This window comes from Hypanus sabinus, chromosome 24, assembly GCF_030144855.1.
Source record: "Hypanus sabinus isolate sHypSab1 chromosome 24, sHypSab1.hap1, whole genome shotgun sequence".
NCBI classification, from domain to species: domain Eukaryota; kingdom Metazoa; phylum Chordata; class Chondrichthyes; order Myliobatiformes; family Dasyatidae; genus Hypanus; species Hypanus sabinus.
In genome coordinates this window covers 12,201,440-12,228,098 of record NC_082729.1, presented here as the reverse complement: position 1 = coordinate 12,228,098, position 26,659 = coordinate 12,201,440, and the positions used below count along the sequence as shown (strand labels likewise).

Genomic DNA, 26,659 nt, shown 5'->3' with positions numbered 1-26,659 from the left:
CTGGACATATCTCACTCTGTCAGATAATGGGACTTGGATGGTATCTTGAAGTAAAGAAAAATTGCTCAACCCACCCCTAATTATTAGTTCTTGCTGCCATGTTCCCCATATCCAGCCCTTTCCTAATTATACTATATACCTTATTAAATCTCCTCTCTGCTCCTAAAGGGAACAAGTATGTAGATTATGGATATATTTTGATTGAAGGTGCATTTGGAAAAACTGGAACACCAGCCAATTATCTTTGCCTTTGATCACTGTGAATTTCACTTAAGACCATAATTTCTGTTAATGATGAACCACAAATATTACATGTTCATGTAGGATCAAGATAACTGGCCAAATTTAAAGGAGCCCATCAGACTGACCAACCTGTACCAGAGGATCTGATGAGGTATCATCTTCATGAGAAGAGTAATCCTCACTAGAACCTTGACTATAAGGATGGGGGAGGTTGCTGAGTAGAACAGCCACGAACATATGGATTGTAATTCAAAGTGAATTTATTATCAAAGTACACACGTCACCATATACATCCTTGATATTCATTTTCTTGCCGGCAACCTCAATAAATCCATAATTAGATAATAACCATAATAGAATCAATCAAAGACTGCTCCAATTTGGGTGTTCCAACAAGCAGGCAAAAGACAAAAAGCTGTGCAAGTATAAAAAGAAATAGTAACAATAAGCAATAAATATTGAGAACATGAGATGAAGAGTCCTTGAAAGTGAGTCCATAGGTTGTGAGAACATTTCAGTGACGGGGCAAGTGAAGTTATCCCCCTTGGTTCAATGGCCTGATGGTTGAGGGGTGGTAACTGTTCCTGAACCTGGTGGTGCAAGTCTCGAGGCTCCTGCACCACTTTCCTAATGGCAGCCATGAAAAGAGAGCGCGGCCTGGATGTTGGGGGTCATTGATAATGGATGCTGCTTTCCTGTGACAGTGTTTGATGTAGGTATGCTCAATTGTGAGAAGGGCTTTACGGGTGATGGACTGGGCCGTGTCCATTACCTTTTGTAAGATTTTCCTTTCAAGTGCATTGGTATTTCCACTCCAGTCTGTGATGCAGCCAGTCAATATGCTCTCCACTACATGCCTCTAGAAGTTTTTTTCAAAGTTTTAGATGTCATGCTGAATCTTCACAAACTCCTAAGGAACCAGAGAAGCTGCCTTGTTTCCTTCATAATTGCACTTGCGTGCTGGGCCCAGGATCATCCTGCAGCATAATAACAATGGAGGAAAAGTTGCTGACCTTCTCCATCTCTGATCCTCCGATGAGGGCAGGCTCAGGACCTCTGGTTTCCTCCTCCTGAAGTGAATAATCAGCTCCTTGGTCTTGCTGACATTGAGTAATGGGTTGTTGTTATGGTACAACTTGGCCAGATTTTCAAAGCACAGGGACTCTAAACCATGGGAATTTGTGCATAAGATAGCGGGGTAGATGGTAATCTGTTCATTATCTGGGTGACTATTAGGTAATAGCTATCAAATCGTTGTATGCAAGTTACATAAAACACTTTGTAATCTGCTTCTCAAGTTTTTTATTTGTATATCATGCTGGTAGCAATTGTGTGAAGGTTGATTTCAGCTGCAGCTCTAAATAGTTTTAACCCCTCAATAGCCTCAAGGTAAGTCATGCCAGCCTAGCCGGTCTTATCTCATAGCTATAACTTTCCAGTTCTGGCAATTTCTGTGTATATCTCTGTTCCCTTTCTAGCACTATCCTCCTGTAGCGTGATGACAACTGTACACAGTATGCCAGCTGTGGTCTGATGAATGCATTGCAGTTTCAGCAGAACATCTTGGCTCTGATTTCCTATATCTTGGTCATAAAGGCAAGGATCCCTTTGCCTATATATTCTGTGGCCAGTTAAGTTTTGTTCAAAAAGTTCAAAGGAAATTTAGTAACAAAGTACACATACAACCCTAAGATTCATTTTCCTGCGGGCATACCCAGCAAATCTATAGAATAGTAACTATAACAGGATCGATGAAAGATCTACCAGAGTGCAGAAGACAACAAACTGTGCCAATGCACAAATGCAAATAAATAGTGATAAATAACAAGAGCATGGGATAAAGAGTCCTTCAGACTGAGTTAATTGGTTGTGGGAACATCTCATTGATGGGGCAAGTGAGTGTAGTCATCCCCTTTTGTTCTAGAACTTGATGGTTGAGGGGTGGTAACTGTTCTCGAACCTGGTGGTGTGAGTTCTGAGGCTCTTGTACCTTCTACCTGATGGCAACAGTGTGAAGAGCGCATGGCCTGGGTGGTGGTGATCTCTGATGATGGATGCTGCCTTCTTGCAACAATGTTTCATGTAGATGTGCTCAATTGGGAGGGATTTATCTGTGGTGTACTGGGCAGAATCTGCCACTTTTTGTAGGAAGATGGTTGTTGAGTCAGGAGATCAGTGATGTCTGAACTGCAACCCAAGGACGTCGCAGAACAATTTCAGTGCTTCCTGCCTCTCATTTGTATCTGTGGCCACACTGAAGTTGCTGGACAGTGATTAAAGCAATCATTATCAGCAGGAGTACTGCGATCTTCAGTAAGGTCGGGTCCGCTGTGATCTTGCCTGCAATAGTTGCTTTGGCAAATCCCCAAACCTTAGATGATGTCAGGCCTGAATATATTTAATCCTTTACAGCTTTCTGAGTGAAGCATTGGAAATAATTCTAAACTTGAGATATGAAAAAAATACTCAAAGTCTTTTAATAAGTCACCCTTTAATCCTGATTCTGCTCCCTAATGTATGTTCTCCTACCAGAAAAAAACCCTCATGCTATCTAGGGTGTGAAGCTCCTCAGAATTTTGTACATTACAAAGAAATCCTCAAGAAAACTCTCTTCTTAACTCCACACCCTAAATTTGCTTTCTGTGTTATCTGCTAAGTCCAGGGATAAGATTAGACAGACCGTTATTCAGTGGAACTTGAAACGGCTCCGTGGCTGCATTCTCTCGCGTCTGATTGGCTGCCTGTACTTCTGCCGTCTAGCTCCCCCTACCTTTTTACTCGGGCATCTGCTCCCTTCCTCCATGGTCCTGGAGAAGGGCCTCAGCCTGAACATCGACTGTTTACTCTTTTCCACAGATGCTGCCTGACTTGCTGAGTTCCTCCAGCATTCTTTTGTGTGTGTGTGTGTGTCTGTCTGTCTGTCTGTCTCTCTCTTTGGATTTCCAGCATTTGCAGGCTTTCTCATGTTTTGAGATTTTCTTCAAATAAAAATGTTTTTCAAAACTAATCTTCAATGTGAGTTTGTTCAGAAAGATAATTGGCTCATGTGATTCTGAGGTTGAACTCGCTCTGCTTTTGTCGATTCATTGGAATCAATTTCGTGTCCTCTAGCTGCACATTTGCCATGCAGAAGGTTCTTGCATTTGGGTAAATCAATTGAATGATCTCACACAAAAGAAACAAAGAAAACAAGGTAGCAGATCCTGCAACCACTGTAACTCAAAGTAACTGGTCATACAGCACAGAAGCAGGACCTTCGGCCCAGCCGGTCCATGCCGAGAACGATGCCCGTCCAAGTTTGACCCATTTGCTCGTGTTTAGCCCATCTCCCCAAAGCTTTTCCTGTCTGTGTACCCACCTCAACTACCTCCTCTTGCAACTCAGCTGGGATGGCGTGGAAGCATAGCAATCAGCCTAACTTTAAAATCAGCTCGTCACGTGAGGAGCGTTGATGGCTCTGGTCCTGTACACACTGGCATTTAGAAGATTGGGGGTGGGGGGAACCTCACTGAAATATACTGAATGTTGAAAGGCCTCATTAGAGTGGATATGGAGAGCATGTTTCCAATGATGGAGGGGAGGTACTTCTTTAGCCAGAGGGTGGTGAATCTGTGGAATTTGTTGCCTCAGGTGGCTGTGGAGGCCAAATCATTGGGTATCGTTAAGGCAGATGTTGATGTATTCTTGATTGGTCAGGGCATGAAGGGATACGGGGAGAAGGCAGGACATTAGGGTTGAGAGGGAAAATGGATCAGTCGTGATGAAATGGTGGAGCAGACTCAATGGGCCAAATGGCCTGACTGCTCCTATACCTTATGGTAATGGTATTACACCACCAGCGAACTGGGTTCAATTCCACTGCTGTCTGTGGAGAGTCCCTGTGATCGTGCGGATTCCCTCCATATCTGGTGTCCTCCCACATTCCAAAGATGTACGGTTCATCAGTCACATGGGTCTGATTGGATGGCGTGAACACATTGGGCTGGAAAGGCCTGTTGATGTGCTGGATCTCCCAATAAAAATAAAATGCCACATGTACCATCTTCTGTGTGGGAATAAAAGTTATTCCTCCAGTTCCTACCCTTTCCCCTCTCACTATGGTTAGTTTTAACAACTAGTTCAGTATTTATTTATTATTTTTGTTTTGTTTTTGTATCTGCACAATTTGTCTTTTGCACTTTGGTTTCTTGTCAGTTTTTGTAGTTTTTCATTGATTCTGTTGTGTATTTGTATGTTCTACTGTGAATGCCCACAAGAAAGCAAATTTCATAGTAGTAGATAGTGACATATGTAGAATTTGATATTTACTTTGAACTTTGGGGAAAAAGACTATCTTCATTAACCCTATCTGTGCCCATCAGGATTTTGTACACTTCTGAGATCCTACACTCCTACATTCTAAGGAATAAAGTTCTTGGGTGTTCACCTCTCCCCACAGTACTGTGCAAAAGCCTTAGGCACATACATATAATGAGGGTGCCTAACTATTATGCACAGTACTGCTACAAAACTAAAACTCCAAGTTTTATGATACTGATATGGGTCTCTATTGTGGAGTGAGAGGGGGAAGGGGGCAGGAAGAGGGGAATCGTGGTTGGGAAAAGGGGAGGGAGAGGGAAGCACCAGAGAGACTTTCTGAAATGATCAATAAACCAACTGTTTGGAATCAAATGGCCTTGCCTGGTGTCTCAGGGCTGGGTGTGTCTGTACACGTGCCGCCACCTCCCCCCACCCCACCCCACCTGTCACTCCTCCCGTGGCACTATTCAAAACCACCTTTGCCCCTCTAGATTTACAAACTCATTCCTTGCTCCACATTGATGAATACAGCACTGTACAAAAGTCTCAGTCACCCTAGCTATAAACCTACGTGCCTAAGACTTCAGCACAGTGCTGTATAACTCTAACCCCCGAATCCTGGTAACACCTTGTAAGATTTTCTGCATTATCTCCATTTTAACAACATCCTTCCTATAGCAGGGTGACCACAAGCCTGTGCACATCACGTAATATTTCCCAATAATGTTTTTTAAAAGTAGTGTAATAAGTGTATGACAATGATTTCCACTAAGTCATTAAGTTACATCCACTTTATATGATAATTGTGTTTTCCACTTCAACAAAGTGTTTGACTGAGATCATTTAATAGGACACTGGGAAGAAAATTCTGAAAATAGTTTTGGAAGTGGTCCACACGTGACATGGAGTGTTGCTGAAGCCAGTTCTAGATACCAAGGCCAAAGATGCTAACGATGCAGTACATGGTCTTGTTCTCCCACCGGACGGTGCAACTTCCTAAAAATGAGAACAGCAGTCAGTGGAGCACATGACAAATTGAAGAACAAAAGATCCACATTGGCTTCAAAACTGCTTCCTGTAGGATGGCAGTCGGGAACACTGAGGGGGAGCAGTGAGAGAGGGTTTCACTTAACTCCCATCGAAGGGAAGATTTAAACTTCTTCAGGGTAGGCGTCCCTGGAAGAGACTTCCCAGAACAGTAATTCAATCATAAGAAAGAGAAAATCCGCTGATGCTGGAATTCCAAGCAGCACACACAATGCTAGAGGAACTCAACGGGCCAGGCAGCATCTATGGAAAAGTGTAAACAGTCGACCTTTAGGGCCAAAATGTTAACTGTACTTTTTCCCATAGATGCTGCCTGGCCTGCTGAGTTCCTCCAGCATGGATTGTGTGTGTGGCTCGGATTTCCAGCATCTCAAGTCAAATCAAGTCACTTTTATTGTCATTTCGATCATAACTGCTGGTACAGTACATAGTACAAATGAGACGTTTTTTCAGGACCATGGTGTTACATGACACAGTACAAAGACTAGACTGGACTACGTAAAAAAACAGAAAAAAACTACACTAGACTACAGACCTACCCAGGACTGTAAAAGGTGCACAAAACAGTGCAGGCATTACAATAAATAATAAACAAGACAATAGGGCAGTAAGGTGTCAGTCCAGGCTCTGAAAATTTTCTTGTTTCTGTAGGTGTGTGTCTCACCTGGTCCCTCAATACCAGCTCCATAGCAAAGAAAGCCCAGCAGCGTCTCTACTTTCTGCGAAGTCTGAGGAAAGTCTATCTCCCCCCGCCCCCCCTCCCCCCATCCTCATCACATTCTACAGGGGTTGTATTGAGAGCATCCTGAGCAGCTGCATCACTGCCTGGTTCAGGAATTGTACCATCTCGGATCGCAAGATCCTGCAGCGGATAGTGAGGTCAGCTGAGAAGATCATCCCGCTCTTCCCGCTATTACAGACATTTACACCACACGCTGCACCCACAAAGCTAACAGTATTGTGAAGGACCTCCCCTGCACCCCTCATACAAACTCTTCTCCCTCCTGCCATCTGGCAAAAGGCACCGAAGCATTCGGGCTCTCACGACCGGACTGTGCAGCAGTTTCTTCCCCCAAGCCATCAGACTCCTCAATACCCAGAGTCTAGACTGACAACTACATCATTTATTATTATATTGTAATTTGTCCTCTACTGTGCCTATTGTCTTATTAATTATTGTACTGCCCTGCACTGTTTTGTGCACGTTATGTAGTCCTGTGCAGGTCTGTAGTCTAGTGTAGTTTTTTATGTTGTTTTACATAGTCTAGTGTAGCCTTGTGCTGTTTCACATAGTCGAGTGTAGTTTTGTGTTGTTTCATGTAGCACCAGGGTCCGGGAGGAACGTTGTTTCGTTTTTACTGTGTACTGGACCAGCAGTTTATGGTCGAAATGACAATAAACTTCACTAGGATGTTTATTTTCTTTGCTCTGTCACCCTTTGACGTAAGGTGTTCAGCTGGCAGCCTCCTCAAATGTTCAATGTGGACTCTCTCACTGGAGAGCAAACCATCAGTAACACACACAAAACGTTGGAGGAATGTGGCAAGCCAGGCAGTGTCTATGGAGGGGGATAAACAGCGGACATTTCGGGCAGAGACCCTTCATCAGGACTGCAAAGGAAGGGGGCAGAAGCCAGAATGAGAGGGGGAGGAAGAAGTTCAAGGTGAGGAGGGGGTGAAGTGAGAAGCTGAGGGATGAATGGTGATAAAGGTCAAGGGCTTGAGAAGAAGGAATCTGATAGGAGGGGACAATGGAGCATGGGGAAAAAGGAAGAGGGGCACCAGAGGGAGGTGATAGGCAGGTTGAGGGGAAGAGAAGGGGTAAAAGGGGGAGCCAGAAAAAGAAAAAAGTGGGAGGGGAGAAATTGGAGAAACCGATGCTCGTGCCATCAGGTTGGAGGTTACCCAGACGGAAAATGAGGTATTCCTCCAGTCTGAGAGTGATCTTCTTGTGGCAGTACATGTTGGAATGGGAATTGGAAGTAGAGATAAAATCTCTATTGGCCACCAGAGATCCCGTCTGTTGCAGACAGAGCGAAGGTACTTAGCAAAGTGGTCCCCCGATCTCTTTCGCTCAGCACCGATGTTGAGCGGGCTCTGCTGGGAGCACCAGATACAGAAGACGACGACTCCTCCTGACCTGCTGAGTTAATCCTGCATTTTGTGTTTGTTCCCCAAGATTCCAGCATCTGCAGAATTTCTTGTGTTTATGGAGCTGCGCGTAATGATAATTCCATTTGAGTGAGAAGGGAGTGCCACAATTTCAGCTGAAACTTGAAACCCAGGCCCTGACTGGAGGACTGCTGGGGAGTTTTTCCTGGCAGGCGTTTATCTGCCAACAACTGAAGAACATGATCAGAGCCTGCCCGTGCTCTGGTGTTGTGTTTCAGGCATAATGACTACTTCAGCAGTCAGGAAGATAGGAATGCCCTGCAGTCACAGTGCTACATTGCAGCAAGACAGGTTATTTGACCTACTATACACTTGCCCACCTGCCCCAATCCCATCTGCCTGCATCTGCGATCTACTTCTCCAAGATGGCGCAGAGCTGTGACCTCCCTTGAGCCGCAGTGCGGAGGTCGAGGCCCACCGGCCAGAGAGGGGTCTGCGAAACTCTGCAGACTCGTTCCGGGAGCTCGAAGTCCGGCGTCTGTGGGCCCCGCTCCACCTGATGGTCTTCAAGTGTATGTGCGTGGGGGAGGGGAGAACCGGGCCCGTTTCTGCCACTGTTGTTTCGGGGCTTGATCTGTTCTGCTGAGCCTTGTGGGCACACACTATGTTGGCAGTGGGTGCCCCCATCAAATCCTTGGGCATGTTGGTTGTTAACACAAGCAATACATTTCACTCAACAACACACAGGAAATGCTGGTGGAACACAGCAGGCCAGGCAGCATCTATAAGGAGAAGCACTGTCGACATTTCGGGCTGAGACAGTATTTCTCCTATAGATGCTGCCTGGCCTGCTGTGATCCACCAGCATTTTGTGTGTGTTGTTGTTTGAATTTCCAGCATCTGCAGATTTCCTCATGTTTGCTCGACACATTTCACTGTATGTTTCGACAGACAATTGACAAGCAAACTTCAACCTCAAATCTTGACTGTATCTCGAAAGGCAAAGGTTTTACTGACGAGGCAGGCGGGACTCGTGTGTGTGTGTGTGTGTGTGTGTGTGTGTGTGTGTGTGTGTGTGTGTGTGTGTGTGTGTGTGTGTGTGTGTGTGTGTGTGTGTGTGTGTGTGTGTGTGTGTGTGTGTGTGTGTGATTGGCTACAGTCAGTCAATCTCTGAAGCCCCCACTTCTACACCGTTTAGTGAAGGGCTTTGTCGCACATCCAGACGATGTTGGGTTAGATGGAATAGTGCGTATCTCTACAATCTGGAGCTGGCGAGGAACCAATAAAGCAACCAGACTCCGAGTCCTAATGATCTGACAGTGCACCCTACTGGAGCAAGGCAGGGTGGGTGTGATACAACTAAGTTTACAAAGTTATTAGGGGTCATTTCCATCATCATGTACCCAGTCATATGACGTGGGTGATCATGGTCTCTTGACCATGATTGCTCTCGGCAAATTTTTCTACAGAAGCGGTTTGCCACTGCCTTCTTCTGGGCAGTGAGCCTTGACAAGACGGGTGACCCCGGCCATTATCAATACTCTTCACAGAGATTGTCTGCCTGGTGTCAGTGGTCAGGTAACCAGGACTTGTGATATACACTGGCTGCTCGTACGACCGTCCTCCACCTGCTCCCGTGACCCTGATTAGTGGGGAGGGGTCTAAGCAGGTACCACACCTTGCCCAAGGGAGACCTGCATCCGGAACAGTATCTGATTGAAATAGGCATACAAAATTATTAGGGTATAGAATGCAAAAAAAAAGATTTTTTTTTCATTGAGGTTGGGTGAGATTTGAACTAGAGGTCAGAATCAGAATCAGGTTTAATATCACCGGCATATCTAGTGAAATTTCTTCACATTGCGGCAACAGTAAAACGCAATACGTGATAAATATAGAAAATAACTGAATTAAAGATACGTATATTAAATAATTAACTTAAAATAAGTAGTGCAAAAACAGAAATTTTTGAAAAAGTAGTGAGGTATTGTTCATGGGTGCAACATCCATTAGAAATCAGATGGCAGAGGGGAAGAAGCTGTCCCTGAATCACTGAGTGTGTGTCTTCAGGCTTCTGTACCTCCTCCCTGATGGTAGCAATGAGAAGAGGGAATGTCCTGGGTGATGGGGGTTCTTAATGATGGAATGCCACCTTTCTGAGGCATCGCTCCTTGAAGTTGTCCTGGATACTACGGAGGTTGGTGCCCATGATGGAGCTGAGGATTTTACAACTCTCTGCAGCTTGCTTCAATCCTGTGCAGTAGCCACCTCACCACCACCTCCCCCCCCCCCCCCCGAACATACCAGACAGTGATGCAGCCTACAACACACACAAAACGCTGGTGGAACACAGCAGGCCAGGCAGCATCTACAGGGAGAAGCGCTGTCGACGTTTTGGGCCGAGACCCTTCGTCAGGACTAACCGAAAGGAAAGATAGTGATGCAGCCTGTCAGAATGCTCTTCGTGGTACATCTGTAGAAGTTTTCGAGTGTTTCAGGTGACAACCAAATCACTTCAAACTCCTAATAAATATAGCCTTTGTAGCTGCAGTGATGTGTTGGGTCCGGGTGAGATCCTCAGAGATACTGAAACCCAGGAACATGAAACTGCTCACTCACTCCACTCCTGATCCCTGTATGAGGATTGGTGTGTGTTCAACTCCTTACCCTTTCTGAAGACAACCAGCTCCTTGGTCTCAGGAAGGTTGAGTGCAAGGTTGTTGCTACGACAGATGCAGGTCATAGGTTAAGGGTGAAAGGTGTGGAATGAGCTGCCACTGGAAGTGGTGGATGCAGGTTGGTTTGCAGCATTTAGGAGCAGTTTGTGTTTCTATGTGAATGGGAGTGGGTCGGAACGCTGTGCGTCGATGGGACTCGGGACAGTAACACTTCTGCGTGGACTAGATGGGCCAAAGGGCATGTCTCTGCACTGCAGTACTCTATGCCTCCAATATGATTTGGCATTAAGCAGCACTCTGCTGTGCCTCACCACCGCAGAGAATGACAATTCGGAACAGGCTGCCCATGGTGGATCTGTATTGGCGAGCTGCTGCTGTAATAGAGGGTCACAAGGGCGAGTGGACACGGCATGTAATGATGTAATAGAGGGTTACAAGGGCAAGTGGACACAGCACGTAATGATGTAATAGAGGGTTACAAGGGCAAGTGGACACGGCATGTAATGATGTAATAGAGGGTTACAAGGGCAAGTGGACATGGCACGTAATGATGTAATAGAGGGTTACAAGGGCGAGTGGACACGGCATGTAATGATGTAATAGAGGGTTACAAGGGCAAGTGGACATGGCACGTAATGATGTAATAGAGGGTTACAAGGGCGAGTGGACACGGCACGTAATGATGTAATAGAGGGTTACAAGGGCGAGTGGACACGGCACGTAATGATGTAATAGAGGGTTACAAGGGCAAGTGGACACGGCACGTAATGATGTAATAGAGGGTTACAAGGGCAAGTGGACACAGCACGTAATGATGTAATAGAGGGTAACAAAGGTGAGTGGACACGGCATGTAATGATGTAATGGGGGTAACAAAGGAGAGTGGACACGGCATGTAATGATGTAATAGAGGGTTACAAGGGTGAGTGGACACGGCATGTAATGATGTAATAGAGGGTAACAAAGGTGAGTGGACACGGCATGAAATGATGTAATAGAGGGTTACAAGGGCGAGTGGACACAGCATGTAATGATGTAATAGAGGGTAACAAAGGTGAGTGGACACGGCATGAAATGATGTAATAGAGGGTTACAAGGGTGAGTGGACACGGCACGTAATGATGTAATAGAGGGTTACAAGGGTGAGTGGACATGGCACGTAATGATGTAATAGAGGGTTACAAAGGTGAGTGGACACGGCATGTAATGATGTAATAGAGGGTAACAAAGGTGAGTGGACACGGCATGAAATGATGTAATAGAGGGTAACAAAGGTGAGTGGACACAGCACGTAATGATGTAATAGAGGGTTACAAGGGCAAGTGGACATGACACCTAATGATGTAATAGAGGGTAACAAAGATGAGTGGACACGGCACGTAATGATGTAATAGAGGGTTACAAGGGCAAGTGTACACAGCACGTAATGATGTAATAGAGGGTTACAAGGGCAAGTGTACACAGCACGTAATGATGTAATAGAGGGTTACAAGGACGAGTGGACACAGCACGTAATGATGTAATAGAGGGTTACAAGGGTGAGTGGACACAGCACGTAATGATGTAATAGAGGGTTACAAGGACGAGTGGACACGGCACGTAATGATGTAATAGAGGGTTACAAGGGTGAGTGGACACAGCACGTAATGATGTAATAGAGGGTTACAAGGGCAAGTGGACACGGCACGTAATGATGTAATAGAGGGTTACAAGGACGAGTGGACACAGCACGTAATGATGTAATAGAGGGTTACAAGGACGAGTGGACACAGCACGTAATGATGTAATAGAGGGTTACAAGGGTGAGTGGACACAGCACGTAATGATGTAATAGAGGGTTACAAGGGCAAGTGGACACGGCACGTAATGATGTAATAGAGGGTAACAAAGACGAGTGGACATGGTTGTGAGGGTGAGAGAGGGAGGGAGGGTCTTTTGGATATCTTGTTCAAGTGGAGCACAGTTGCTCCCACTGGATGGTCTTCAAGCTTTTAACAGAATGCACCTCCAGGCCCAAGGACAGCTTCCCACTATTAGCAGACTCTTAAACAAGCGTTCGTGTCTGATAAGATTGACCCTTGACCTCACAATCTACCTGGCCACGGCCCTCCCACCTGCCTGCACTGCACTCTCTCTGGAACACTTTACGCCGCACCCTGGTGTCCATCCTTCCCTCAGTGTGCTTGCGTTTGTAACGATCTATCTGCATACATGCACGACGATGCTTTTCCACTCGACCTCAGTATGCGTGACAATTAAATAGAAGTTTACCAATTCCAAAGTTCTGGGCAAAGCATAATGCAACTGTGGTGGCTGAATATTAATGCTTATTCTCGTCAAGGTCCAGGTCCTGAGAAGCAGCAAAGTCTTCCTTTGGTTAATACTTCATCAGTAACCTCCTACACTGGGGTCAACTCTTATCAATCCGTCTCCCACTGCCTGTCGAAAACTGAAGTTCTTAACCTTTTTTACACCTTGGATCCCTTTGGCAGTCCAAAGAAGCCTATGGACTCTTCTGGAAATAAAGTATTTAAATATTGAAAATAAAATATAGAGGATTACTAAAGAAACAGATTATATTGTGAAAGTTATCAAATTATTTTTTAAAACTAATTTGTGATTATAGTAATACAGTATATGTGCTTTCAGTTAGAGATTAGTAAAATTAAGATGTAAATTTTTTCCCCGTCAAATCAAGGACCCCCTGGAATCTGTTGATAGACCCCCCCCCACCCCAGCCTAAGAATCCCTGATTGGAGAGATTACCTTTTATTTAACACACGCACATTTCTATCTTGCGTCAGCAACCATCACACAGTCCAACGCCAACGTAGCTTGCCCATAGGTAACCAACCCTAGCCCATACCTATTTGGAATGTGGCCTTGTAACTGGCTGCATCACCATCTGGCATGGAGAGAGGTGCACTACTGCACAGGATCAAAATAAGCTGCAGAGAGTCAACTTAGTCAGTTAACATGGGCACTGGCCTCTGTAGTATCCAGGACATCTTCAAGGAGTGGTGCCTCAAAAAGGCGGCGTCCATCATTAAGGACCCCCACCACCCAGGACATGTCCTGTTCTCATTGCTACCATCAGGAAGGAGGTACAGGAGCCTGAAGGCACACATTCAATGATTCAGGAACAGTTTCTTCCCCTCTGGAGTTTGAGCCCATGAAAACTACCTGACTACTTTTTTTATTTCTATTTTTCACATTACTTATGTAGTTTAACTATTTAATGTATACTCTTATTGTAATTCAGTTTTTTTCCTATCATCATGTATTGCATTGTATTGCTGCCACAAAGACAACAAATTTCACAACTATGTTGGTGATACTAAACTGGAGCACCCGGACATAATCCACATAGACATGGGGTGAACAGACAAGTGTCTTACAGGCAACGGTGGGAACTAAACCCGGATCACTGGCGCTGTAAAACGTTACGCTAAACACTACATCTGTCAGGATGCTGCCTTGCATTGTCATTGGCCAAAGTCCAGCACTAATTGAAAAAGCATGTTCAGCAGGTTATAAATTTAGTTTAAAGTGTAGCAGGGGCTTCTCATAAACGTGCCGCAGAGCTCAAAGCGACCTGCAAGTTGGTACTGAACCGTCAGCACGCCCACACGTTGTTCCGTGCACAGATCGCCAACAGCAAAGGCACTTCAGTCTTCCTTACCGTCAATGGAATTGTCCCAGAAGCAGGAGCTGGCAGTGTGCAGCCCGGCTCCATTCTTCTGCATAATAACACAGGTCACTGAAATTGGAAAGAGAAGAATAGTGAATGACAGAAACCGCTGCAGTCATGGACAATCGGGAATTAAAGCGACGCGTGAAATGCTCAGCCAGTCAGGCATTATCTGGGGACAGAGAAAAATCACAGCCTGTTTCAAATCAATGAAGTTTTATCGATTTCAGGAATGCATTTATATTTTGAGGTACTGTGTGGAATAGTATCCCCTGATTTAACCCTAGCCTAATCACGGGACAATTTACAACGACAAATTAACCTACCGACCAGTAGGTCTTTGGACTGTGGGAGGAAACCCACTCATTCACGGGGAGAATGTGCAAACTCCTTACAGACAGCACCAGGAATTGAACCTGGGTCACTGGCGCTATAACAGCGTTACGCTATGGTTCCTGTTGTAACTACTCTGAGCTTATACTGACATCATGTTTTGACTTATTGAAGGCAGTGTGTCAGATTCACTTGTTTATCAGAGATACATCAAAGCGTACAGTGGGAAGGACAGCTGGTGATTCCACCAAGGTCAGATATTTTGCTACAATCAAAAGGTCTGTTTTTAAATTCCTTAAAGTTGGGCCTTCAAAACGGTCAATGTCAAGCATTGAATAGTTTGAAAGCCAAAGTAAGGGTCTAAGGCTTTGGGATGGGAGAGAATTCAGCTGCTGGTTAAAACAAAGAAAGAACATCCAGAAAATTTACATTGGATGAAAAGATTGAACTGTTTAACTCATCATCATCATTATGCGCCATTTCGTATGACATCGTCATTATGTGACGTGCCGTATGATGAGGACAATCATGGTCTGTCCACGATTGTTCTTGGCATATGTTTTTACAGAAATGGTTTTCCATTGCCTTCTTCTGGGCAGTGTCTTCACAACTCAGACAAAATGCTGTTGGAACTTATTGGAGAATAAAGTTGCATTGATTGCTGTGTAACCAAAACTATGTAACCAGCCTTATATTTACTATGTATCCAACTTATTAGCCAGAATGTAATCTCTGTATTGTCTCTGTACTATTGAACACATCAGTGCCTTGAGAAAGTAGCTAACAGTGAAAAACCAGCCTTATATTTACTATGTATCCAACTTATTAGCCAGAATGTAATCTCTGTATTGTCTCTGTACTATTGAACACATCAGTGCCTTGAGAAAGTAGCTAACAGTGAAAAACCAGCCTTATATTTACTATGTATCCAACTTATTAGCCAGAATGTAATCTCTGTATTGTCTCTGTACTATTGAACACATCAGTGCCTTAAGAATGTAGCTAACAGTGAAAGTAAGCATGTAGAGATAACAGTGGTAGACGGGATCATGGAGTGGTGTGATGGTATGGGGACCAGTCAAGGCCGGGAAGGGGGACACGTGTTCCAGGGAGTAGACCAGTGCAAGCATGGGCTACTGAGCAGAAATATTGGTGGCGAATCGAGAAGCTAATGTGCTGGTGATAAGCGTTGCAAGCGGATAGAGTATGCTAATGTGACTGAGATAGGAGACGAGGGTATGCTAACGTAACTGAGATAAGAGACGAGGGTATGCTAACGTAACTGAGGTAGGAGACGAGGGTATGCTAACATAACTGAGATAGGAGACGAGGGTATGCTAACGCAACTGAGATAGGAGACGAGGGTATGCTAACATAACTGAGATAGGAGACGAAGGTATGCTAACGCAACTGAGATAGGAGACGAGGGTATGCTAACACAACTGAGATAGGAGACGGGGTATGCTAACGTAACTGAGATAGGAGACGGCGTATGCTAACGTAACTGAGATAGGAGACGGCATATGCTAACGTAACTGAGATAGGAGACAGCGTATGCTAATGTCACTGAGATAGGAGACGGCGTATGCTAATATGACTGAGATAGGAGATGGGGTATGCTAACGTAACTGAGATAGGAGACGGGGTATGCTAATATGACTGAGATAGGAGATGGGGTATGCTAACGTAACTGAGATAGGAGACGAGGGTATGCTAACGCAACTGAGATAGGAGACGAGGGTATGCTAATGTAACTGAGATAGGAGACGAGGGTATGCTAATGTAATTGAGATAGGAGACGAGGGTATGCTAATGTAACTGAGATAGGAGACGGGGTATGCTAACGTAACTGAGATACGAGACGGAGTATGCTAACGTGACTGAGATAGGAGATGGGTATGCTAATGTAACTGAGATAGGAGATGAGGGTATGCTAACGTAACTGAGATAGGAGACGGGGTATGCTAACATAACTGAGATAGGAGATGGGGTATGCTAACGTGACTGAGATAGGAGACGGGTATGCTAATGTAACTGAGATAGGAGACAGGGTATGCTAACGTAACTGAGATAGGAGATGGGGTTTGCTAATGTAACTGAGATAGGAGACGAGGGTATGCTAATGTGACTGAGATAGGAGATGGGGTATGCTAACGTAATTGAGATAGGAGATGAGGGTATGCTAACGTAACTGAGATAGGAGATGAGGGTATGCTAACGTAACTGAGATAGGAGACGGGGTATGCTAACGTAACTGAGATAGGAGATGGGGTATGCTAACGTGACTGAGATAGGAGACGGGTATGCTAATGTAACTGAGATAGGAAATGAGGGTATGCTAACGTAACTGAGATAGGAGACAGGGTATGCTAACGTAACTGAGATAGGAGATGGGGTATGCTAATGTAACTGAGATAGGAGACGAGGGTATGCTAATGTGACTGAGATAGGAGATGGGGTATGCTAACGTAATTGAGATAGGAGATGAGGGTATGCTAACGTAACTGAGATAGGAGATGAGGGTATGCTAACGTAACTGAGATAGGAGACGGGGTATGCTAACGTAACTGAGATAGGAGATGGGGTATGCTAACGTGACTGAGATAGGAGACGGGTATGCTAATGTAACTGAGATAGGAAATGAGGGTATGCTAACGTAACTGAGATAGGAGACAGGGTATGCTAACGTAACTGAGATAGGAGATGGGGTATGCTAATGTAACTGAGATAGGAGACGAGGGTATGCTAATGTGACTGAGATAGGAGATGGGGTATGCTAACGTAATTGAGATAGGAGACGAGGGTATGCTAACGTAACTGAGATAGGAGACGAGGGTATGCTAATGTAACTGAGATAGGAGATGGCGTATGCTAATACAACTAAGATAAGAAATTACTATAAAGAATACTGTGAACTAGGGCTCGGCGGACAATTAGTGACACGCTCATTAATTGTCTCAGCTTTTGTTTGCAAATAAAGGCTTAAACTTCTCGAAGAACCTTCTGCGTCTCCTGGTTATTTCAAGAAACCACAACAAAATCAACAGGCTTTCATCAGGACTCCCGGAACATTGACGACTTATTCCCCCTTCTTTTCCAGTCCTGGTGGTGGGTCTCATTCCGAAACGTCAGCTGTACTCTTTTCCATCTATGCTGCCTGGCCTGCTGAGCTCCTCCAGCCTTTTGAGTGTGTTGCTCGGGTTTCCAGCGTCTGTAGATTTTCTCTTGTTGGTATCTTTACAAGACAGGTGACTCCCAGCCATTGTCAATACCCTTCAGAGATTGTCTGCCTGGGGTCAGTGGTCACATCACCAGGATTTGTGATCTGCACCAGATGCTCAGACGACCATCAGCCACCTGCTCCCATGGCTTCATGTGACCCTGATCAGGGGCTGAGCAGGTGTGACACCTTGCCCAAGGGTGACCTGCGGGAGTGCCTTACACCTCTTTTGGTAGACCCTGCCACCCCATACCATTAAACGATCTCAAGTAAATAATTTGAATCAACATAGAGATGAGATCAGAGCTACTACCCCTCTGATACTCTTTTGCCTTGTACAAATTAAATTGTTCATAGAAGACAGGGTGGTGGTCAAAGGGATTTATTCTAGCTGGAGGCCTATGATTAGTGTTGTCCCACAGGGTTCCGTACTGGGACGTCTGCTGTTTCTGACGACCTCGATGAAAATGTAGATGAGATGGGTTAGTAAGTTTGCAAATGATATGAAAGTTGGTTCAAAGTTCAACGTAAATTCAAAGTGAGTTCATCATCTTGTACAACCCTGAGATTCATTTTCTTGAAAGCATTCACAGAAAATACAAAAAAACAGAATATAATCAATGAAAAGTTGCACTTAGCAGGACAGAACCAACGTGCAAAAGACAACAAACGGAAAATATATGTACAAAAAGGAAAAAAAAGTGATAATATTAATAAATAAACAATAACTATCAAAAACATGAAATGCAGAGTCCTTGAAAGTGACTCCATAGCTTGTGGGAACAGATCGGTGATGAGGTGAGTGAAGTTATCCTCTCTTGTTCATGAAGCCCAATGGTTGAGGGGTGATAACTGTTCCTGAACCTGGTGGTGTGGGTCCTGAGGCTCCTGTACCTTCGTACTGATAGCAGCAGTGCGAAGAGACCATGGCCTGGGTGATGGGGGTCATTGATGTTGCTTTTCTGTAACAGCACTCCGCATAGATGTGCTCAATGGTGGGAGGGCTTTATCAATAATGGACTGGGCTATATCTACTACTTTTTGTAGCCTTTTCTGCTCAAGGGCATTGGTGACTCCAATCCAGGCAAGACCCTTAGCAACACTGAGGAGCAGATGGATCTTGAGGCCCAGGTTCATAGCTCTCTGAAAGTGGCTACGCGGTTTGATAGGGTGGTTAAGGGGGCAAAGGGAAAGCTTGCCTGTATTAGTCCAGGATTTGAATTCAAAAGTCAGGAAGATATCTTGCAGTTTTATAAAATTCTAGTTAGGCTGCATCTGGAGTATTGAATACACCTCTGGTCATCCCATTATAGGAAAGATGTCAAGGCTTTGGAGAGAGTGCGGAGGAGAATGCTACCTGGACTGGAAAGCATGGGCTATAACGAGAGGTTTGACAATCCTGGAGCGCCAGAGGCTGAGGGGAGATCTGGTAGAGGTTTATGAGAGGCAGAGATAAGAGTGGACAGAGAGTATCTGTTTCCCAGGGTTGAGATATCTAATACCAGAGGTCACGCATTAAAGGTGAGAGGGGTTGTTCAAGGGGGATATGAGGGGCTAATGTTGGTGTCTGGGGTGGTGGTAGAGGCAGATATGTTTGGGACTTTTAAGACACGTTCAGACAGGCACATGAAAGAGGAAAATGGAGGGATATGGACCTTGTGTAGGCAGAAGGGATTAGTCTGGTTGGGCCACTTGGTTGCTAATTTGTCAAAATGAATCCAAACTCAGGTTGGAGGAACAACACCTTATATACCGGCTGGGTAGCCTCCAACCTGATGGCATGAACATTGACTTCTCTAACTTCCGTTAATGCCCCTCCTCCCCTCTTACCCCATCCCTGACATATTTAGTTGTTTGCCCTTTCTCCATCTCCCTCTGGTGCTCCCCCCCCACTTTCTTTCTCCCGAGGCCTCCCGTCCCATGATCCTTTCCCTTCTCCAGCTCTGTATCACTTTCGCCAATCACCTTTCCAGCTCTTAACTTCATCCCACCCCCTCCGGTCTTCTATCATTTCGCATTTCCCCCTCCCCCCACTACTTTCAAATCTCTTACTATCTTTCCTTTCGGTTAGTCCTGATGAAGGGTCTCGGCCCGAAACGTCGACAGCGCTTCTCCCTATAGATGCTGCCTGGCCCGCTGTGTTCCACCAGCATTTTGTGTGTGTTGCTAATTTGACTGGTTCAGCACAACATTGTGGGCTGAATGGCCTATTCCTGTGCTGTACTGTTCTATGTTCTAAATGGTAGTAATTAGTAATCATCAAATTTGAGAGTACTATCTATATTTCTATACCTGAGGTAATTTCTAAATTAAGTACATGTTCGGTACAGCATGGTGGGCCAAAGGGCCTGTATTGCCCTGTAGGGTTTCTATGTAATCATCAACAACGTATAGAGTGTTAGCCTGACTAGAATCAAAGATCAAAGAAATTGTGGTGATTGGCTATACCTCACAAGGATCTTCTGAACAGATGGCAGGAGTTTGATGGAACCCGCTTTCCCACACGTATACACTGTTAACAATGTTGGGAGGTTGACACCTCAACCACCAGGAACGGTATGGAGGTAGAGATTACCTGTTACACAAGGCATTGGAGCAACCCGCTATGACTTCTTCAACAGTGCCTCACATTATCCGGGACCTCTAACACCAAGGAGGGCAAAACAACATGGGCAAGATGATGTCCCCATAAGCTTTCCTTCAAAGTTAACGGCAGAATTCTTAGCATTGTGGAGGAACAGAGAAATCTTGGGGTGCACATCCATAGATTCCTCAATGTGGCTGCACAAGTCAAGGGGGTGGTTAAGAAGGCACCTGGTGTATTGTCTTCATTAGTCCAGAGTCTGAGTTCATGATAACGGTGCAGCTCTATAAAACTCTGGTCAGACCACACTTGGAGTTTCGAGTTTGGTTCTGGTCGTCTCATTATAGGAAGGATGTGGAAGCTTTAGAAAGGGTGAAGAGGAGATTTACCAGAATGCTGCCTGGATAACAGAGCATGTCTTATGAGGGTAAGTTGAGCAAGCTGGGGCTTTTCTCTGGAGTAAGGGGGTGGGGGATAGGAAGTGACCTGATAGAGGTGTACGAGATGATAAGAGGCATAGATAGAGTGGACAGCCAGAGACTCTTTCCCACAGCAGAAATGGCTAATATGAGGGGCAAAATTTGGAGGAGAGTACAGGGGTGTTGTCAGAAGTGGGTTTTGTACACAGAGGTTGGTAAGTGCTTAGAATGCAGTGCCAGTGGTATTGGTAGAGCCATATACATTAAAGACAGACTCATAGATAGGCTAATGGGAGAAAGAAAAATAGGGGAACCATATGGGTGGGACAGTTGGCGGGGTGGAGATACACCACCAAAGGTAAGGTGCCCCTTCCCTCCGATAGCCTGCAGGTCACCCTTGGGCAAGGGGTAGTATTTGCATAGCCCCCAGATCAGGGTCAGATGAAGCCACGGGAGCAGGTAGTGGATGGTCGTACGAGCAGCTGGTGCAGATCGCAAGTCCTGGTGATGTGACCACTGACACCAGACAGACAATCTCTGAAGGGTGTTGATCATGGCTGGGGTCACCTGTCTTGTCCAGAAGGCAGCAATGGCAAGCTGCTTCTGTAGGAAAAAAAATTGCCGAGAACAATCATGGTGATGGATAGAGTAAAGAATAAGAACCACAGATAGAAGACCACGATCACCCTTGTCATACAATATGGCACGTAATGATGATGTGGGAGCGAAGGGTTAGATCCATCTTGGTTAAAGGGTTGGCACAATAGGATGGGCCAAAGGAGCTATACTGTTGGAATAAAATTCTAAAAAACGCCTCTTACCATCCCGACTTGGAAATATGTCCACAAACCAAGAGAGAGAAAATGAAAACTCACCGATGTATTTAAAAGGCTTGGCCAATTTGGTGAGCTGGATCAGACACTGCTCTACCACGGAGGCTGTCCACTGGTTCACTTTGTTGTGTTGGTAGGCATTCCCTCCAACGGTGTTTTCCACTGCCTGGAGGTACCAACCGGGAAACCATCAGCCAACCGTGAAGCACCAGCCGCGCGTGGAAAAAGCGACTCAGAAATAGAATCGAAACACTCACCTCTTTGATGATAGTGCTCACATCATCAACAACAAAGGCAGCCTGGAAAATGGGAAATGAAACGGATTATCACAATGCACGTTTAATGAGTTTGGGAACAATGCGAATCCTCTTTTTGGGGGCGCAGACCCCTCCACTGCGATGCTTGCTGTACAGGAACATTTGTACCACCGTGAAGGTGCACATCTCAACGTACAATGAAGGTCATTGTTTTACAACCTTGAGAAGGTACAGGAAGGCGTTTTATTATCCATTCCCGTCAATGTGGACGTTAAAGGTGAGGTGAGCCCCAACTCTCCATGCAACATAGGCCATTCAGCCCATCAGGTCTGCTCTGCCATTTCATCATGGCTTATTTATTTTTCCCTCCCAACCCCAGTCCCCTGCCTTCTCGTATCTTGAAAATCTTGCTCGTCATCAGCCTCCACTTTGAATATGCCCAACAGCTTGGCCTCCGCAGATGCACACACTCTGGCTAAAGAGTTTCCCATCCAAGTTCACGGACCCCGGGTTGGGAACCCCTGGTTTAGAGGGACATGAACCCAAAGGCGGGCAAAGGTGACTAGCTCAGATCAGCATGGACGATGTCAAAGCGGAGTATGCTCATAGGTCCATGTTTGCACAGGCGGAAAGAAAAACTTCCAGAAAATTCTATCATGCTAATTATTCTATGGATTTATTGAGTATGCCTGGAAGAAAATGAATCTCAATCTGTATATGGTGACATATATGCAGTTGGATTTTAAAAATTTACTTTGAAACAGGCCCATCATGTAAGCAGTATTCAGAAGCAAAACTTAAAAGCTCTTTTTTTCTCCCACAAGAAAACATACCTGGAGCAAAAGGAATGTCCTTGTTAGTGCAAGGAGGTCCCAGGTTTTGCTAAAATCTGTAGTGATTTGGGTTTTGCGGTTTGTTCAAAGGGAAGGAGCATTACTTGAATCTGGCCTGCTGTCTGACAGCAAGCCCCCAGCCCCCCGCCCCGCATGGAGGTTGGCAAGTTCTGGGTTAGTCCGGTTACAGGGAGAACACAAAAGAATGGGGTTGAGAGACTTAACAAAGCAGCCATTGTGGGTGTGAAAGGGTGCGGGCCATGACTGACCATCCCCATCAGCCTGCTCTCCCGTCCGGGTCACCATCACCCTCGAGGGTCTGCCTACCCGAGGAGAACACAAAGACCGTATTATCGCACGGAACAGGGCGGCGGAGGCCCGGGCGCAAGTTCAATCCCCACCGCCGCCGCTCCAATCCCAAGAAGGGAGTAATTTTGCGGAGACGATAAAAGTACTTCCCCCCTCCTCTCACCGTGGAGCCAGTCCCGCCGGTTGCCCCCGCGGTATTTCAGCCCGGGCCGGACGAAGCGGATCGCCCCGGAACAACGCCCGTCCCTCTCTCCCTCCCTCTAAAAAGCAGCCTTTGTGCTCCGAGGCCGACACGCGTTAAAGTTCCATGGGGAAAAAAACACACACACACACATTATAAATCTTTTTTTTCTGTTTCTTTACCTCCTCCGCCTGCTGAAAGTCATCCATAGCTGGTCCTGCCCGGGAGCCGCCGCCGTTGTCACAACAAACCGGATCGCTAAGGACGGGGGGAGGGGGTCCGCCGACTCCTCCCGGCCAGAGCGGGGCCGTCGGGCCGCAACCTGTTGGCGGTGGGGGGATTCGGGAGTGAAAAAACGTATCATCCTGCACTTAACCGAGCTGAAGGAGGGACCTTATCAAACAATGTGCCATGACAGACAAAAGGCTAGGACTCTGCGGCGGAGGGGGGCGACCTGACAGGCATACATAGATGGAGATTTCCCCCACCACCCGGGTGGAAATGCCGAATAATATAGCGCAAAACTTTGAAGTGAGGGGGGGGAAGTTTAAGATGAGTATTTTATGCAGAGTTCTGTTAACACAGAGGACGTTCCTGTCCTGGGGGGGCTCGGCCCGGAACGTCGATGGGTTGTTCCTCCCCAACTCTGGCTGACCTGCTGAGCTCCCGCTTCGCTTTGCTGAAGATCGCCAGCACCGGCAGAACTTCTTGTGTTTACAGTTTACACGGTGGCAGGGGCTTGGATCGAGCTGCCAGGGATGGTGGTGGGAACAGAGACAACGGTGTTTTCGACAGGAATGTCGGCAGACACACAAACAAGCAGGGTATGGAGAGATACCCACCCATCTACAGACAGGGTACGGAGAGATACCCACCCCATGTACAGTCAGGGTACGGAGAGTTACCACCCCATATACAAGCAGGGTATGGAGTGATATGCAGAGATACCCACCCATATACAGACAGGATACGAAGAGATACCCACCCATCTACAGACAGGGTACGGAGAGATACCCACCCATATACAGGCAGGGTACGGAGAGATAGTCACCACACATACAAGCAGGGTATGGAGAGATACCCACCCCATATACAAGCAGGGTATGGTGAGATACCATTCCATATACAGGCAGGTTCTGAGAGACAACCACACCATGTACAGCCAGGTATGGAGAGATACCCACCCCATATACAGGCAGGATATGGAGAGATACCCACCCCATATAGAGACAGGTACGGAGAGATACCCACCCCATATACAGGTAGTTACTGAGAGATACCCACCCCATATACAGCCAGTACGGATAGATACGCACCCCATATACATCCAGGTATGGAGAGATACCCACTCCATATACAGGCAGGATATGGAGAGATACCCACCCCATATAGAGACAGGTACGGAGAGATACCCACCCCATATACAGGTAGTTACTGAGAGATACCCACCCCATATACAGCCAGGTACGGAGAGATACCCACCCCATATACAACCAGGTATGGAGAGATATCCACCCATATACAGGTAGGTTCTGAGAGACACCCAGACCATATACAGGGAGGGCATGGAGAGATACACACACCATATACAGGTAGGTACAGAGAGATACCCACCCCATGTAAAGCCAGGTATGGAGAGATACCCAACCCAGATACAGGTAGGTACGGAGAGATAACCACCCCATTTACAGCCAGTTACGGACAGATACCCACCCCATCTACAGCCAGGTATGGAGAGATACCCAACCCATATATAGCCAGGTATGGAGAGATATCCACCCATATACAGGCAGGTTCTGAGAAACACGCACACAATAAACAGGGAAGGCATGGGAGAGATAAACACACCATATACACAAACAGGGAGAGATAAACACACCATATACAGCCAGGTACAAAGCGATACTCACCCCATGTAGAGCCAGGTATGGAGAGAGACCCACCCCATATACAGGCAGGTACGGATAGATAAGCACCCGATATACATCCAGGTATGGAAAGATACCCACCCCATATACAGGCAGGGTATGGAGAGATACCCACCCAATATACAGGCAGGGTATGGAGAGACACCCATTCCAGATACAGGCAGGGCATGGAGACATACCCACCCCATATACAGCCAGGTATGGAGAGATAACCACTCCATATACAGGTAGGGTATTGAGAGATACCCACCCCATATACAGGCAGGTATGGAGAGATACCCACCCTATATACAGGCAGGTATGGAGATATACCCAACCCATATACAGCCAGGTACGGAGAGATAACCACTCCATATACAGGTAGGGTATTGAGAGATACCCACCCCATATACAGGCAGGTATGGAGAGATATCCACCCATAGACAGGTAAGTACGGAGAGATACCAACACCATATGCAGGCGGGGTATGGAGAGATACCCACCCCATATACAGGCAGGAGTGGAGAGATACCCACTACATAAACAGCCAGGGTACGGAGAGATACCCACCCCATATACAGGCAGGAATGGAGAGATATCCAGCCCATATACATGCAGGGTATTGAAAGATACCACACCCATATACAGGCAGGGTATGGAGAGATACCCATTCCAGATACAGGCAGGGCATGGAGAGATACCCACTCCATATACAGGCAGGGTATGGAGAGATACAGACCCCATGTACAGGCAGGGTCTGGAGAGATACCCACCGCATATACAGGCAGGGTATAGAGAGATACCCACCCCATGTACAGCCAGATACGGAGAGATTTCAGCCCCATATACAACCAGGTATGGAGAGATACCCAACCCATATAGAGCCAGGTACGGAGAGATACCCACCGCATATAACAGGAAGTTACGGAGAGATACCCACCCAATATACAGCGAGGTACGGAGAGATACCCACCTCATATTAGCCAGGTATGGAGAGATATCCACCCATATGCAGGCATGTTCTGAGACACACCCACACAATAAACGGGGAGGGCATGGAGAGATACACACACCATATACTGCCAGGTACAAAGTGATACCCACCCCATGTAGAGCCAGGTATGGAGAGATACCCACCCCATATACAGGCAGGGTATGGAGAGATACCCACCCAATATGCAGGCAGGGTATGGAGAGGTACCCACTCCAAATACAGGCCAGTTATGGAGATATACCCAACCCATATACAGCCAGGTATGGAGAGATAACCACTCCATATACAGATAGGGTATGGAGAGATATCAACCCCATATACAGGAAGGTACGGAGAGATACCCAACCCATATAGAGCCAGGTATGTATAGATATGCAATCCATTTACATCCAGATATGGAAAGATACCCACCCCATATACAGGCAGGGTATGGAGAGATACCCATTCCATAAACAGGCAGGGTACGGAGAGATACCCACCCCATGTACAGGCAGGAATGGAGAGATATCCAGCCCATATACATGCAGGGTATTGAGAGATACCCCACCCATATACAGGCAGGGTATGGAGAGATTCCCATTCCAGATACAGGCAGGGCATGGAGAGATACCCACTCATTAAACAGGCAGGGTACGGAGAGATACAGACCCCATGTACAGGCAGGGTCTGGAGAGATACCCACCCCATATACAGGCAGGGTATTGAGAGACACCCACCACA

General features: G+C 46.2%; 1 protein-coding gene across 1 annotated transcript; it reads right to left on the bottom strand.

The window, feature by feature from the left end:
* Window positions 1-5,318: 5,318 nt before the first annotated feature.
* On the bottom strand, window positions 5,319-23,671 carry LOC132380461 (dynein light chain Tctex-type 1). Its single transcript, XM_059949272.1, has 5 exons — window positions 23,221-23,671; window positions 21,716-21,757; window positions 21,501-21,624; window positions 14,061-14,138; window positions 5,319-5,538 (listed from the first exon to the last, which is right to left on the bottom strand). The coding sequence occupies exons 1-5, from the start codon at window positions 23,245-23,247 to the stop codon at window positions 5,468-5,470; spliced, it is 342 nt and encodes a 113-aa protein (XP_059805255.1). The 5' UTR covers window positions 23,248-23,671; the 3' UTR covers window positions 5,319-5,467.
* Window positions 23,672-26,659: the final 2,988 nt, after the last annotated feature.